This window comes from Schistocerca cancellata, chromosome 2, assembly GCF_023864275.1.
Source record: "Schistocerca cancellata isolate TAMUIC-IGC-003103 chromosome 2, iqSchCanc2.1, whole genome shotgun sequence".
Classification (NCBI taxonomy): Eukaryota; Metazoa; Arthropoda; class Insecta; order Orthoptera; family Acrididae; genus Schistocerca; species Schistocerca cancellata.
Genome location: NC_064627.1, coordinates 500,715,538 through 500,731,178, shown reverse-complemented (window position 1 = coordinate 500,731,178; position 15,641 = coordinate 500,715,538). Strand labels below are relative to the sequence as shown.

General features: G+C 46.4%; 1 protein-coding gene across 1 annotated transcript in view; it reads left to right on the top strand.

The window, feature by feature from the left end:
* LOC126155739 (transcription factor SOX-1-like) overlaps positions 1-14,655 on the top strand; it is a 65,021-nt gene extending 50,366 nt beyond the window's left edge. Inside the window, exon 3 of the mRNA XM_049916248.1 lies at positions 14,251-14,655. Within this exon, the coding sequence (XP_049772205.1) occupies positions 14,251-14,655 (405 nt within the window). The remainder of the gene's footprint in view (positions 1-14,250) is intronic.
* Positions 14,656-15,641: the final 986 nt, after the last annotated feature.

Genomic DNA, 15,641 nt, shown 5'->3' with positions numbered 1-15,641 from the left:
CGATTTCGCTTAAGATCCCAGAGTGCAGCATCACTACGTCCTCCGGTTTCGACTATTGAGAAATAATTGGCTGCTATTCCTCCACAAATATTCAGACATCTCACTGTCAGCGTCCACAGCTGATTTCAAGACGTCATATAGGCTTCGGGTGGACACATCCCATTTTAATGTCTGGATACTTTCGATCAGTGTAGCTGGCGTTCTGTAGTGTCCCTGAGGTCTCCCATATGTTGCAGATCAGACGAATCTGATGACCATCACATCGACGTGAGTTCACTATTTTGCTTCATAAATCACTGTAGCATCATTATGGCTTTGTGAGACAGACAGTTATCCAGCTATAAGATGCCATCTCTTTTGTGGACGACCCATGAACCAGCAGGTCGGCAGTAATGTTAACGTCGACCATAGTTGTCAAGGTGCTGTCGATCACTACTACAGATTCCATGGAAATGCAGGTTAGCATAATAACGTCCCACCGCCTTGCAGCCATCCTCAAAAATATGGTTCAAATGGCTCTGAGCACTGTGGGACTTAACATCTGTGGTCATCAGTCCCCTAGAACTTAGAACTACTTAAACCTAACTAACCTAAGGACATCACACACATCCATGCCCGAGGCAGGATTCGAACCTGCTACCGCAGCAGTCGCGCGATTTCGGACTGAGCGCCTAGAACCGCACGGCCAGCAGCCATCCTCGAGCAGAGGTTTATCTGGATGACGTGATATCCAGACGAGACCACGTACCTAATGTAACAAGTACAGGCGGCACATTTCCATTGATCCATCGCCCTACATCGATGACTCTGTGTCCAACGCAATCGTAACCGACGACGTCGTTGAGTAGACTTGGGAATATGTAGGAGTCGTCTGCTGCGGAACCTCATGTTCAACAATGTGCCCCGAACAGTGTGCTCCGTAACCATTGTGCCTGCACCATTACTGTACTCAGTCATCAGAGCTGTTACAGGTCTCCGACTATTCTGCTTTACTGCTTTGCGGTGGAGGCGCTGAGAATAGTGCTCGAGATATATCAGATAGCATTCAGTATCACGCGGCAACATATTGACTGAAAACGAGCAGACCACATACAGTAAGAGACAGGGGACGAAATACAGACCCTGAGAGGGTTCAATACCTGGAGAGTAGATTCACGCAAAGAGAGTGGGACAACTGTGAAAATGGGGGAAGGGTAATGCATTATTCGGCCGAGCGGTTAAAGGCGCTACAGTCTGGAACTGCACGACCGCTACGGTCGCAGGTTCGAATCCTGCCTCGGGCATGGATGTGTGTGATGTCCTTAGGCTTGTTAGGTTTAAGTAGTTCTAAGTTCTAGGGGACTTATGACCACAGCAGTTGAGTTCCATAGTGCTCAGAGCCATTTGAACCATTTGAATGCATTCTTCCCCATCATCAGGAAGCGGCTGAGGATGAAACATGTTACTTCCAGCTCGAGCATGGTAAATTTGTTAACCAGCCCGTCGTGATAGAGGGACTCCACAACACATACTTCCGTAATTTCGGACACATACGCAGCTGGTCACATGAAAGACGACTTGTGCACTCACACGACGATACAACACACTGAGAGACTAGACCTTGTGGACCGATCTAAACGACTGAGCAGACAGAAATCTGCAGGGTTGCGTGAAGAGTACTTGCAGCGACGAGAGTGGTGGTAGCAACAAGCACAGGCAACAGTGATCCACAGACAATATTATAGCGAGACACAAGACGGTAGTAGCGTCAGCAGATGAAACGACAGCGCCAGAGGTAGGGACAGACAAACATAGAATAAGAACTAAATCTACTGTCACCAGAGTGTTACGAACAGAAGTGTTCAGTAGACAGCAAGAAAAATGCAGTAAGAGAAAAACAGTAAGAGAAATGCAGGATAGTGGGCGGCACGAGCGTCTATGTAAAGTAACCTAACGTAAATGTACACTGAAGCGCCAAACAAACTGGTATAGGCGTGCGTATTCAAATACAGAGATGTGTAAACAAGCAGAATACGGCGCTGCGGCCAGCAACGCCTTTATAAGACAACAGGTGTCTGGTGCAGTTACTAGGTCGTTTCCTGCTGCTATGGTTTAAAGGTTCAAATGGCTCTGAGCACTATGGGACTTAACATCTATGGTCATCAGTCCCCTAGAACTTAGAACTACTTAAACCTAACTAACCTAAGGACAGCACACAACACCCAGTCATCACGAACCTGCTGCTATAATGGCAGTTTATGAAGATTTAAGAGAATCCGAACGTGGTGTTACAGTCGGTGCACCAACGATGGGACACAGCATCTCCGAGGTAGCGATGAAGTGGGAATTTTCCCATACGACCATTTCATGAGTGTACTGTGAACATCAGGAATCCGGTAAAACATCAAATCTCCGACATCGCTGCGGCCAGTAACAGATCCTGCAAGAACGGATCCAACGACGACTGAAGAGAACAGTTCATAGTCACAGAAGGGCAGTCTTTCCGCAAATTGCCGCAGATTTCAATGCTGGGCCATCAACAAGTATCAGCGTGCGAACCATTCGACGAAACATCACCGATATGGGCTTTCGGAGCCGAAGGCCCACTCATGTATCTTTGATGACTGCACGACACAGAGCTTTACACCTCTCCTGGGCCCATCAACACCGACATTTCATTGTTGATGACTGCAAACATGTTGCGTGGTCGGACGAGTCTCGTTTGAAATTGTATCGAGCGGATGGACGTGTATGGGTATGGAAACAACCTCATGAGTCCATGGACCCTCCATATCAGCAAGGGAGTGTTCAAGCTGGTGGAGGCTCTGTATTGGTGTGGGACGTGTGCAGTTGGATTTGTATGGGACCCCTGATACGTCTAGAGACGACTCTGACAGGTGACACGTGCGTAAGCAACCTGTCTGATCACCGGCATCTATTCATGTCCATTGTGCATTCTGACGGACTTGGGCGGTTCCATAAGGACAGTGCAGCACACCAAACGTCCAGAATTGCTACAGGAAATTCTTCGCTCCAGGAACACTCTTATGAGTTCAAACACTTCCGCTGGCAGTCAGACTACCCAGACATGAACATAATTGAGCATTTTCGGGATGCCTTGCAATGTGCTGTTCAGAAGAGATCTCCACCTTATACTCTTATGGATTTGTGGTCAGACCTGCAGGATTCTTGGTGTGAATTCCCTCCAGCATTATTTCAGATATTAGTGGAATCCATGCCACGTCGTGTTGCGACACTTCTGCTTCTGGCAGGGTCTTACACGGTATTAGGCACGTGTACCAGTTTACTTTGGCTCTTCTGTGTATAATCAAACCACTTCAGGGCGAGTGGCTAAACAAATTACTGAGCACTCACCGTTGGATGGCGAGTAGCAGTAGATGTCGTAGGGTCTGCCCAGAAGAGAGAGGCTCAGTATCTTTCACAGCATCGGTGGTGGCATTCTAAATCTAAACTCTTTTCTGTCTTCTTAATATGTAAATTGTATTTTAGGTATTTCCGCTTCCTATTTAACATACAAGTATTTAAAGCTAGAAGAATGTTAAACTTTGTTGAAACAAGAAGAGATTAAATAAGCATGGTATTCTGTACATGTACAATTTCGTATCGTGAAAACAGGTTCTGTCTTTGCAATTAAGTTGCAGGTCATATACAAAAAAAAAAGAAAAAAAAAAGAAAAAAAATTTGTGTTCTGCCTTAGGGCAGGTTTTGTCATGGGGGAAGCCTCGTCAGAGAGGTCCACCGCATGAGCGTCTAGGGAAGTGATTCCAGTGGTGGTTTCCCGTTGTCTTCCACTGATGATGATGAAATGATGATGAGAATAAAACAACACCCAGTCCCTGAGCGGAGAAAATCTCTGACCCAGCTGGGAATCAAATCCAGGCCCCTTGGCGGGTCATTTATAGATGACAGGTAACAAATCAACTGAGATACCAAGCCTCAGACGTCCTTATTCTGTACGAGAAGTAGACGTTCAACACCTTAACTCCAACACGTTTTTCACCAGCCTTCTACAGGTGCTCACGGCGGTACCACGCCCAGAGACGTCCAGCATCGTCGTTTCCAAGACGCTCGTTCCCTGACACCACACCCCATAATCATTTATCCTTGTCGAAGACGCTGATGTCTGTGGTTTTCCCCATTTGCGTCCAGTGTGGTCGCAATAGTGATTCCCCAATCGCTTCAGCTTCGCTCATACACTTTCCTTACCTCATTACGCGTGTGCCACGCCACCAGGCGGGATTCTGTCTCATGGTAGCCATTGGTTTCAATGCTTTGGTGAATCACGGCATTTGAGAGAGAAGCGGGCGGGAGAAACGAGCGGGCCCCAGCAAACAGGCGCAGCCATTAGCGCGGCCGCTTCCGAGGTCGGAGGCAGCGCGTCCGGCAATATCCGGCCCGCCGCCGCTCACCCATTGTTTCCGCAGCGGCGCGGGGCAGCCGGCAGCCAGAAAGCCAGACAGCCAGCCTCTGGGATTAGACGCGCTCTCCTACCTGTGGCTCCTGCCTTCTTCTCTGCTGTTCGCAGCTGCGTGGTCAAAAACCTACCGCTGGTTTACAACTGCTTAACCGTGCCTTTGACATTTACGCTTTTCGAACGTTAATGAGTAAACAGCAGAGGCATCGCCGTACTTCTACACCAACATCTACAGCTGTGCTCCGCAAGCCACCTTAAGCCCCCTATTATTAGCCGGACTATTTCGCCGAATCGTTCGCTGACCCACTCTGCAACCCGTCCGACTGTGTGTGGACACCGGCGACTGCTTGGCGCACCCTACCTGGCTGCAATGATGGAGTGTGTTTGGCAGGTAACGGTCGGGGGCAGGTAGAGATTCGCCGTTCGAACTGACGCATCTGAACCATAGACTCGGTCGCGAACCCATCGCCCTCACGCAGGCGAAGGACTCGGGGCAGAAACGCATGGCGGACGAGTCGGCCGACTAGTCCATCTGTGTATGAGAGCCTTTACGGTGTTCGGCAGAGAGGGTGTCCGGGGATATTTGGATGCGGAGATTTGCGGACACGACTGGTTCTTAGAAAGATTTACCTGGTCCATGTCCCCTCCCTCACCCCTTGTCTAGTATTATGCCACCCTACACTATCCCTCTAGGACTGTGTTAATGTCGTGCTTGTAGAAACAGAAATCCCTGTGATTACTTTGCTTCCGAAGCAAGTGCAGGATACAGGTGTCTACCGGCTTTGGGATGAATGTACCAGATGTGACGTGCTTGTACAATAATGTGCCCATTTCTACAAGACGTTAATGTTGTACCATTTATATCAATGCTAAGCAAATGTGTTGAGCTGTGAATTTGTCATCCTGCACAGTACAGAGCAAAGTGATGTTAATGGTCTACGATCAGTGTACTCGATAATTGCGTGAAAGCCGAAATCTAGATTGTACAGAAGAAAAATATAGTAACGTACAGTCAAATGGAGCAGTATTTTTACAAAAAAAATGCTGCATGACGGTGCCTCTGCACAATTAAGAACTTTTAAAAAAATTGTATCTTTATTTTTTTTTCTTTTATTAACTAAAAACATTATTACACGACGATATCACGGCTTTGCAGGTTTTCATAATAGTTGTGCTGTTGGCGTTTGTCGATATTGCGACACTAAACATCATTCAGATAACCCTGTAGCCACAAATTTCAGTTACTCCTAAACTTTTTTCGACTGGAATATTTTCTCTAATTACCGTGTTTTCTTTCAGTATCCCGTTCCGTGAAATAATTAATAATTTTTCAGTTGCCGAAAAAGACATCGGATTTCAGTGAGCATGGAGTTTCTCGTTCTTTTTTCTCAGCCATTCACGTATCCATTTTCTCTTCTGTTATTGTTTTCTGGCAGCCTTAGTTAGTAAGATAGCAGCAAACGCTTGATCGTTCATTGACATCTTGGCTTCTGGAAATCGCGTTTTCCAAAGAAAATGCTGACATAACTGTTGGCGGTGCGATGGTAGCGTCAATATATATTGAAGAACGGACAACACAATATTGTTAATAAATATTCAATTTGCGGAGCCCCCTTACGTACTGATTGTGTCAGGGAAGATGCGGACACGACGGCTTCAAAGCGGAGATTTACAGACACAGCCAGCATTAAATAGTAGTATATGCATTCACGCATGTCCTCATGCTACACATATAAAACAAAACAAAAACTGAGCTCCTCAGACTGAATTTCCTGAATAGTATTTTGACAGAAAATTCTCAGGCAGCATGGCTGCCCAAACTGCCCGCTACAGATCATGTCCGCAAATATCCGCCTAACCCTGCCGTCCGGATATCTTCGCGTCCGCATCTTTTGGTATTAGAGCTCGAATCTTGCCTTCAAGGACTATTTGTGAGATGTAAGTCAGTTAACTACTCTAGGAATGTTCTCGAAATTTTATCAGTAAACCAAATTCAGAACGCCTCTCTGGCGGCGTCTGCCACAGTAGTTGGCTGAGCATCTCCGTCGCGCTTTTGCGGTTTCTAGGTGAACTTGTAACGAAACGCGCTGCTTTTCTTTTGAGCTTTTCTATTTTCTTTACCAATGAGATCTGGTTCATACTGACGAATATAGTCAGTTATTGATTCACGAGGGTTTCGTGGATGGACCACATTTCCTGATGGGTCTTCCGCTGAAACAATCTGGCAGTTGCCTTACCTGTGATTGCTATTATATTTTCATTCCATTTTAAATCATTCCGTCCAGATATTTAATGGATACGATATCTACCAGTGACTGTGCTACTCGTGCAATTGCGTTATCATACAATAGTGGATCATTCTACCAATTTAAGATTAATATTTTTTATGTTATTTATACACATGTTGCAGTGACAGACATGCGTCACCATACTGTACCACCATTACCGATGGATTTCAATAGGTTTCGTACCTGCACTGATCAGAACACATATTGCAGAACGCTGTTCTTCCTTGGTGCATATTACAGGCGGGGCTTACATTCTGAACTGGTACTGTGGCCGTGTTTCGCTTGCCTGTAGTATGTTGCCGCCTGTATGCGTGCCTTACATCATTGGAAGCAATACTGCCAACTTACAGAACAATGACGTGAAATGTAGATCTTTAATTATTTTTTAAGATTTTTTATTTGACTCCCCTTCGTATTTTAACGTTCTATCTAGGGCAGAAAGCCTTTCCTCCACAAATGCCAGAGCCTCCATCATCTCAGTATGATAGAAAATATTCATTTCCTCCCTTTCTTATTTATTGCCTCCAATTCAGCTGAATTTATGTCTTTCTCCATCACTTCTCTGTTGACAATCAACACTTTGGCGTATCTATTGCATCAGATGTCCCATATAATCTGCTTTACGTATATTAAAGTTTGCCTTTGTGCTTCCGTACACCGCTGATACACACTAAAATGCTAGAGTTTGATCCGAAGGTTGGCGCTTCATGTACTGGTGATGTGTACTACCAGTCATTTCTTTTCCTGTTTTACTCGCAAACAGAGCGAGGGAAAAACGACTGTCTATGTTCCTGCGTATGATCCCTAATTTCTCGTGTTTTAACTTCGTGGTCCTTACTCGCAATGTATGTTGGCGGCAGTAAAATCGTTTGGCAGTCAGCTTCAGATGCCGGTTCTTTAAATTTTCTCAACGGTGTTTCTCGAAAAGGACGTCGCCTTCCCTCCAGGAATTCCCATTTGAGTTCCAGAAGCACCTCCGTAACATTTACATGTTGTTCGGACCTACCCGTAACAAATCTAGCAACCCGCCTCCGAAATGCTTTGATGGCTTCCTTTAATTCTACCTGATACGGATCCAAAAAACTTGAGCAATATTCAATTATAGGTCGCATCAGCGTCCTATAATCGGTCACCTTTACAGGTGAACCACTCTTTCCTAAAATTCTCCCAATAAAGCGAAATCTTCCCCACAGTTCTCACGTGCTCGTTCCATTTCACATTGCTTTCCAACGTTTCGCGCAGGTATTTAAACGACTTGACTGTATCAAACAGGACACTGTTAATACTGTATCCGAACATTATAGGTTTGTTCTTCGTACTCATCCGCATTAGCCGGCCGCGGTGGTCTAGCGGTTCTGGCGCTGCAGTCCGGAACCGCGGGACTGCTACGGTCGCAGGTTCGAATCCTGCCTCGGGCATGGGTGTGTGTGATGTCCTTAGGTTAGTTAGGTTTAAGTAGTTCTAAGTTCTAGGGGACTTATGACCTAAGATGTTGAGTCCCATAGTGCTCAGAGCCATTTGAACCATTCTCATCCGCATTAACTTATATTTTTCCGCACTTGGAGCTAACTGCCGTTCATTACACCAACTAGAAATTTTGTCTAAGTCGTCTTGTATCTTCCTACAGTCACTCAATTTCGGCACTTTACCGTACGCCACAGCATCGTCAACTGTTGATTCTTCCGGCAAGACTCAGTGGAATCGTGAGCACTTCTGAAGATGTCCAGCACTGTTTTGGACGATACATTAGGGATGGAAAAATTTCGTGGAATACGATCATATAACCCGGAAGAATCAACAGCAGCTATTAAATCACATACCTGTAAACCACATTCAGCCACACTGTTATGCCGAACTGTCGGGAGAGAACTTTTAACGTTCAGAAGAAAGCAAGTAGTGGAGCTAAGGTTGTTGCCCTGTTTCTGGAGTTCCGGAAAGCCCTCGATGCAGTTCCGCACTGTCACCAAGCAAACAAAATGCGTCCATACGGAAAATCCGTATATTATGCGATTGCGCCCAAGATTTCCATCTGCGCAGAGCTCGGTGTGCGGTGTTACTAGCGAGGCGTCGTCTGAAACGCAGGCGGAGTCTGGCGCACCTCGAGGCAGGGCCGCTGCTGTTCTCGACACTTATAAGAGTCGCGTTCGTGTCACTCCAGCTTACCCGGAAGTGACATGAAAATGACGACCACGAAAATCAACAGCATTCCACCCTGTAAGCCAAGACTGACACCAGCTTCTCACGTCTGTGGATGGGCCCTCGGAAATCACATTTGCACAAGAAGAAACTAAGTGCCTGTAACAAGAAAGAATATAAACTTTGAATAAAATAATTTTGATTATAGCACCGAGTCTTTATAAAAGACTAAAGCAATTGAATTGCCGAAGGTTCGACGGAGTTTACAGCGGTCCTCTTCAGGCTTTAGTCTTTTATAATGACGCATCCTAATATCCAAAATTGTTTTATTCAAAATAACATTGGCCATGAAGCCAACTAACTTACATAAAAATTTAAATGACGTAGTGCTAGATGTCCTCTTAGGTTCCTATCTAATCGCATCACCGTAAATCGCGACGTATTCGAGAAAAAAGGCCAAATATTTCTAAGCAAGAATACAAATGTCATAGCTGGTAGTTTCACTCGCAAAATTTTTTTTTCATCAGACGGAGGCCACAAAATCGAAGAAATTTATTCCTGAGAGAGTCAATTTTCAGAAAATGCTTGTATTACTTTAATAAAAAAAATCCCAAAACATGTTAGAAACAAGAAGATGAAAATAAAATTATTGGCGCGTATTAGGACGTGAACCTATTATCTTTTACTCCAAGCCTTCCGCGGTGGCCGAGCGGCTCTAGGCGCTTCAGTCCGGAACCGCGCGACTGCTACGGTCGCAGGTTCGAAACCTGCCTCGGGCAAGGATGTGTGGGATGTCCTTAGATTAGTTAGGTTTAAGTAGGTCTAAGTTCTAGAGGACTGATGACCTCAGATGTTAAGTCCCATAGTGCTCAGAGTCATTTTTTTACTCCACAACTGCACGCTTCTGTTCACTGTGCTATGGTGAATTTATTCAAATGACGACTTTCACTTCCATCTAATATTGTCCAGAATCAGTCATACCCTTGAAGTGCTATAAGTTTGTGTCTCTAGAATTTGATGGTGGGTCCCGTAAATGTAACCATGAACGAGCAGTTGACTGGCGAAACAGGTCAGATACAGTACGCTTCTTCGACCAATTGCTGAGTATCGCTGATCAGTCTGGAACTTACCAGATTCTTTTAAAAGAAGAGAAAGAAAATATTCCTTAAAGAGTGGTACATGTCACGCGATAGTTCAATAAGGGCAAGGGAGTTGTGGAAATTCTCATCAGACTCTACTGGCAGTCTTTACTATTGGTATTCCGACAACGTACATTCCAAAAAGAATCTGGAAATATAGAGGGTATCCCATTCGTAAAGGGTCCTGGGAATGATGTTATAAAAATCTTAATTAAAGAGAACGTGAAACCATATCTATACATGTCATACTTTTATAACCAAACTAGATACGAAGAAGAGCAGTACCTGTCATCAGAGGCTTGGTTAGGAAGCGCGGGCTTTGTCCATCACAGTGTGGAGTGCTGTCATAGTTCCCAGGGCGTACGTTCCTAGAAGGGTCAACTAACATATCTCGCGGAAACCCCATTAAGGTAAAATCAGAGAGATTCGTGCTCACAAGGACGGCACAAATTATCGTTCTTCCCGCCTACCATCCACGACAGGAAAAAGAAATGGAGTGGGAGGGGGAGGAGGGGGAGTTGTGAGTGACATTGGTACAGAAAACCCCTCTGCCACGGACCATAAGCTGGCTTGCCGATTGGGCATGTGATTGGAGATATAGCAGTGTTGCTAAGAGTTTACTAAATCACTATCACCACGCCTACCAAGCAGGCGCCATCCACTGCTCGGTTGTGTGAATATTGGGAGCTTTGTGTGTTTTCAGATGGTAGCTCCGGAACCATTTACCTTGTAAGAGTATTTGAATGGAATACACTCTGACAAATGAGGAGTTGTGCCGGTGTCTGATTCTTCGTTACTAGCCCGCAAGCCAGGCAGAAGGATACCTGAGATAGCACAATCTACTCTCTCCCTTCCCTGCTCCATTCACGTTAGTGCAGTGTTGAATTGTGTTTACAGGTGCGGGGAGGTCACTTCCAGAAACTCTTCTAAATGTACCTTCATCTCTCAATAATAAAAGTATGTATAAAAATGTCAGATTTTATTCTTCAGACCGCATATATTTACTTGTAAGTAGCTGGTTTCGCGCTAGCTGTCCATTTTCGGTTACGACAGTCAACTTGCAGTTGCGTATCGACGGGTAACAAATGGTCTGAAGACAGCAGCTGGACCAAAATCGGTTATTTAAAAATAAATAAAATCGGTCTGAAAACTGAAAGTGGTCGTACACTGCTAGCCATTAAAATTGCTACACCGCAAAGATAACGTGCTACAGACGCGAAATTTAACTGACAGGAAGAAGATGCTGTGATATGCAAATGATTAGCTTTTCAGAGCATTCACACAAGGTCGGCGCCGGTGGTGACACATACAACGTGCTGCCATGAGGAAAGTTTCCAACCAATATCTCTTACACAAACAGCAGTTGACTGGCTTTGCCTGGTGAAACGTTGTTGTGATGCCTCGTGTAAGGAGGAGAAATGCGTACCATCACGTTTCCGACTTTGATAACGGTCGGATTGTAGCCTATCGTTATTGCGGTTTATCGTATCGCGACATTGCTGCTCACGTTGGTCGAGATCCAATGACTGTTAGCAGAATATGCAATCGGTGGGTTCAGGAGGGTAATACGGATCGCCGTGCTGGATCCCAACGGCCTCGTATCACTAGCAGTCGAGATGACAGGTATCCTATCCGCATGGCTGTAACGGATCCTGCTGCCACGTCTCGATCCCTGAGTCAACAGATGGGGACGTTTGCAAGACAACAACCATCTGCAAGAACAGTTCGACGACGTTTTCAGTAGGATAGGCTATAAGCTCGGAGACCATGGCTGCGGCTAGCCTTGACGCTACATCACAGACAGGCGCGCCTGCGATGCTGCACTCAACGACGAACCTAGGTGCACGAATGGCAAAACGTCATTTTTTTCGGATGAATCCAGGTTCCCCCCTCCCCCCATGAACCATGGACCTTGCCGTTGGTGGGGAGGCTTGCGTGCCTCAGCGATACAGGCAGCCGTACCGTAGGTGCAACCACAACGGAGGGGTATCAGTTGAGAGGCCAGACAAACGCGTGGTTCCTGAAGAGGGGCAGCAGCCTTTTCAGTAGTTGCAGGGGCAACAGTCTGGATGATTGACTGATCTGGCCTTGTAACACTAACCAAAACGGCCTTGCTGTGCTGGTACTGCGAACGGTTGAAAGCAAGGGGAAACTACAGCCGTAATTTTTCCCGAGGGCATGCAGCTCTACTGTATGGTTAAATGATGATGACGTCCTCTTGGGTAAAGTATTCCGGAGGTAAAATAGTCCCCCATTCGGATCTCCGGGCGGGGACTACTCAAGAGGATGTCGTTATCAGGAGAAAGAAAACTGGTATTCTGCGGATCGGAGCGTGGAATGTCAGATCCCTTAATCGGGCAGGTACGTAAGAAAATTTAAAAAGGGAAATGGATAGGTTAAAGTTAGATATAGTGGGGATTAGTGAAGTTCGGTGGCAGGAGGAACAAGACTTTTGGTCAGGCGAATACAGGGTTATAAATACAAAGTCAAATAGGGGTAATGCAGGAGTAGGTTTAATAATGAATAAAAAAAAATGGAATGCGGGTAAGCTACTACAAACAGCATAGTGAACGCATTATTGTGGCCAAGATAGACACGAAACCCACGCCTACTACAGTAGTACAAGTTTATACGCCAACTAGCTCTGCAGATGACGAAGAAATTGAAGAAATGTATGATGAAATAAAAGAAATTATTCAGATAGTGAAGGGAGACGAAAATTTAATAGTCATGGGTGACTGGAATTCGGTAGTAGGAGGAAACCTAGTAGGTGAATATGGATTGGGGGTAAGAAATGAAAGAGGAAGCCACCTGGTAGAATTTTGCACAGAGCATAACTTAATCGTAGTTAACACTTGGTTCAAGAATCATAAAAGGAGGTTGTATACATGGAAGAAGCCTGAAGACACTGGAGGGTCTCAGATAGATTATATAATGGTAAGACAGAGATTTAGGAACCAGGTTTTAAATTGTAAGACATTTCCAGGGGAAGATGTGGACTCTGATCACAATCTATTGGTTATGAACTGTAGATTAAAACTGAAGAAACTGCAAAAAGGTGGGAATTTGAGGAGATAGGACCTGGATAAACTGAAAGAACCAGAGGTTGTAGAGAGCTTCAGGGAGAGCATTAGGGAACGATTGACAAGAATGGGGGAAACAAATACAGTAGAAGAGATGAATACACCAAGCAGATTCAGAAGGATGTAGGTTGCAGTAGGTACTGGGAGATGAAGCAGCTTGCACAGGATAGAGTAGCATGGAGAGCTGCATCAAACCAGTCTCAGGACTGAAGACCACAACAACAACAACAATCCAGGTTCTGTTTACAGCATCATGATGGTCGCATCCGTGTTTGGCGACATCGCGGTGAACGCACATTGGAAGCGTGTATTCGTCATCGCCATACGGGCGTATCACCCGGCATGATGGTATTGGGTGCCACTGGGTACACGTCTCGGTCACCTCTTGTTCGCATTAACGACACTTTGAACATTGGATGCTACATTTCAGATGTGTTACGACCCGTGGCTCTACCCATCATTCGATCCCTGCGAAACCCTACATTTCAGCAGGATAACGGACGACCGCATGATGCGGGTCCTGCACGGGCCTTTCTGGATACAGAAAATGTTCGACTGCTGCCCTGGTCAGCACATTCTCCAGATCTCTCACCAACTGAAAACGTCTGGTCAATGGCGGGCGAGCAACTGGCTCGTCACAATACTCCAGTCACTACTCTTGATGAACTGTGGTACCGTGTTGAAGTTGCATGGGCAGTTGTATCTGTACATGCCATCCAAGCTCTGTTTGACTCAATGCCCAGGCGTATCAAGGCCGTTATTACGGCCAGAGGTGGTTGTTCTGGGTACTGATTTCTCTGGATCTATGCACCCAAATTGCGTGAAAATGTAATCACATCAGTTCTAGTATAATATATCTGTCCAATGAATATCCGTTTATCATCTGCATTTCTACTTGGTGTAGCAGGTTTAATGGCCAGTAGTGTATTTGCACTGACTTTTATAGTGAGAAATGAAGTTCATTAGATGAGAGGCTGAGAGTGACATCGTCCCACTTGTAAACACAGTTTCTTGTAGGCGACGTTCCAAAGTATTCTCGGTTTGCCTCCGCGCAGAACACATTGGTTTAGGAAGGAAGGAAGATTTCGGTTTAACGTCCAGGTGACAACGTGGTCATTACAGAATGTCGCTTAGACACTGAACGCCCACACTGTAGAGATTGCCAGAAAGTCGGTTGCTCGTAAGGCCAGGGAGCGACGCCAGCTGTACGGCGGGGCAGCGACGCGGACGCCGATCCGACGGCAGCGACGGAGGCGGCGACAGCGGCGCCAGATAGGGCCGGGCCGTCCTTTGTGGGGGCGGCGCACAACACGGGCGGCCACAATGGCGGCGCTAAGACCGGCGCTTCGCCGCTTTGTGCCGCTGTTTTGTCGCGTCCCATTAGCGCAGGTGAGCGGCCGGCGCACAATGGCCGCTATCTGGCGCCGCAGCCCGCCACCTTGCCCGCCCCGACAATACTAATTTTACGGCATTGTAGGCGCCCGCTCGGCCGCGAGCGCCCATTTGACGCCGCGAGCCGGACGCGTGCCCAGCTCACAGTTTGCGACAGCGGTCGCGCCCTCTCCGCCGTCCTGGCGCTGCCACGCGGCCTCTGAGCTCAAGTTCGGCTCTCGGTTTCCACTCGCGACCACCATAACAAGCTTCGCCGCCGATTTCCGAACGTGACCTTCCTGACGAGTTGAGCTCCTGCCTCACGCCAGCACTGTTCTTCATTTATCATGCCACAGACTGCGCAGCTGGAAAGGTTTTTTTATTTTTTTTTTTTTTTTGATGGACTATCTTGGCCGGTACCTCTTATCTTTGGGCGTTCTGATGGACTTGCTGCGACCTCAACTCCCAGGTCACTCCATACGTAGTACAGATCAAAAATAAACTCCGTAAACTCGCTTTAAATTCGCCAGCGAGTCCTATGACGTCACCTCCGAACTCGCCGTCTCTCTATGCTCGGAGACTCGACTGGCCAGTCTCAGCACAGTTAACCGGAAACATGTCACTTGAGTCTGTTGTCAGGTACCAGTGTTCCGTATCAGCGTAGACAGGACAGCGAGTACACGAATTATCAAGGATAGCCGGGGACTCACAACTCATTCGCTACACGCACAGCGTTAGGGTATGACCATTACCTATATACATTATAAATTATAATAATGTCGTGTGACTAGGGCCTCCCATCTGGTAGACCGTTCGCCGGGTGCAAGTCTTTCGATTTGGCGCCAGTTCGGCGACTTGCGCGTCAGTGGGGATGAAAATGATGATGATTAGGACAACACAACACCCAGTCCCTGAGCGGAGGAAATCTCCGACCCAGCCGGGAATCGAACTCCGGCCCTTTAGGATTGACATTCTGTCGCGCTGACCACTCAGCTACCGGGGGCTTCGTGTTACCAGAGCGAATCTGTGACGGGTCACTAGTTATGTACTAATACTGATCGCTTAGCAGCGCATATATGCATTGCTGAAAAAAAATAGTAAACCTCGCAAGACGACGTCGATTTTGATCCCATGAAGCCGTATGCTACCATGGGGATAGTAGATGTACTGATAATGGTTTCAACGTCGTGCGCCAACAGATAGCATAGTG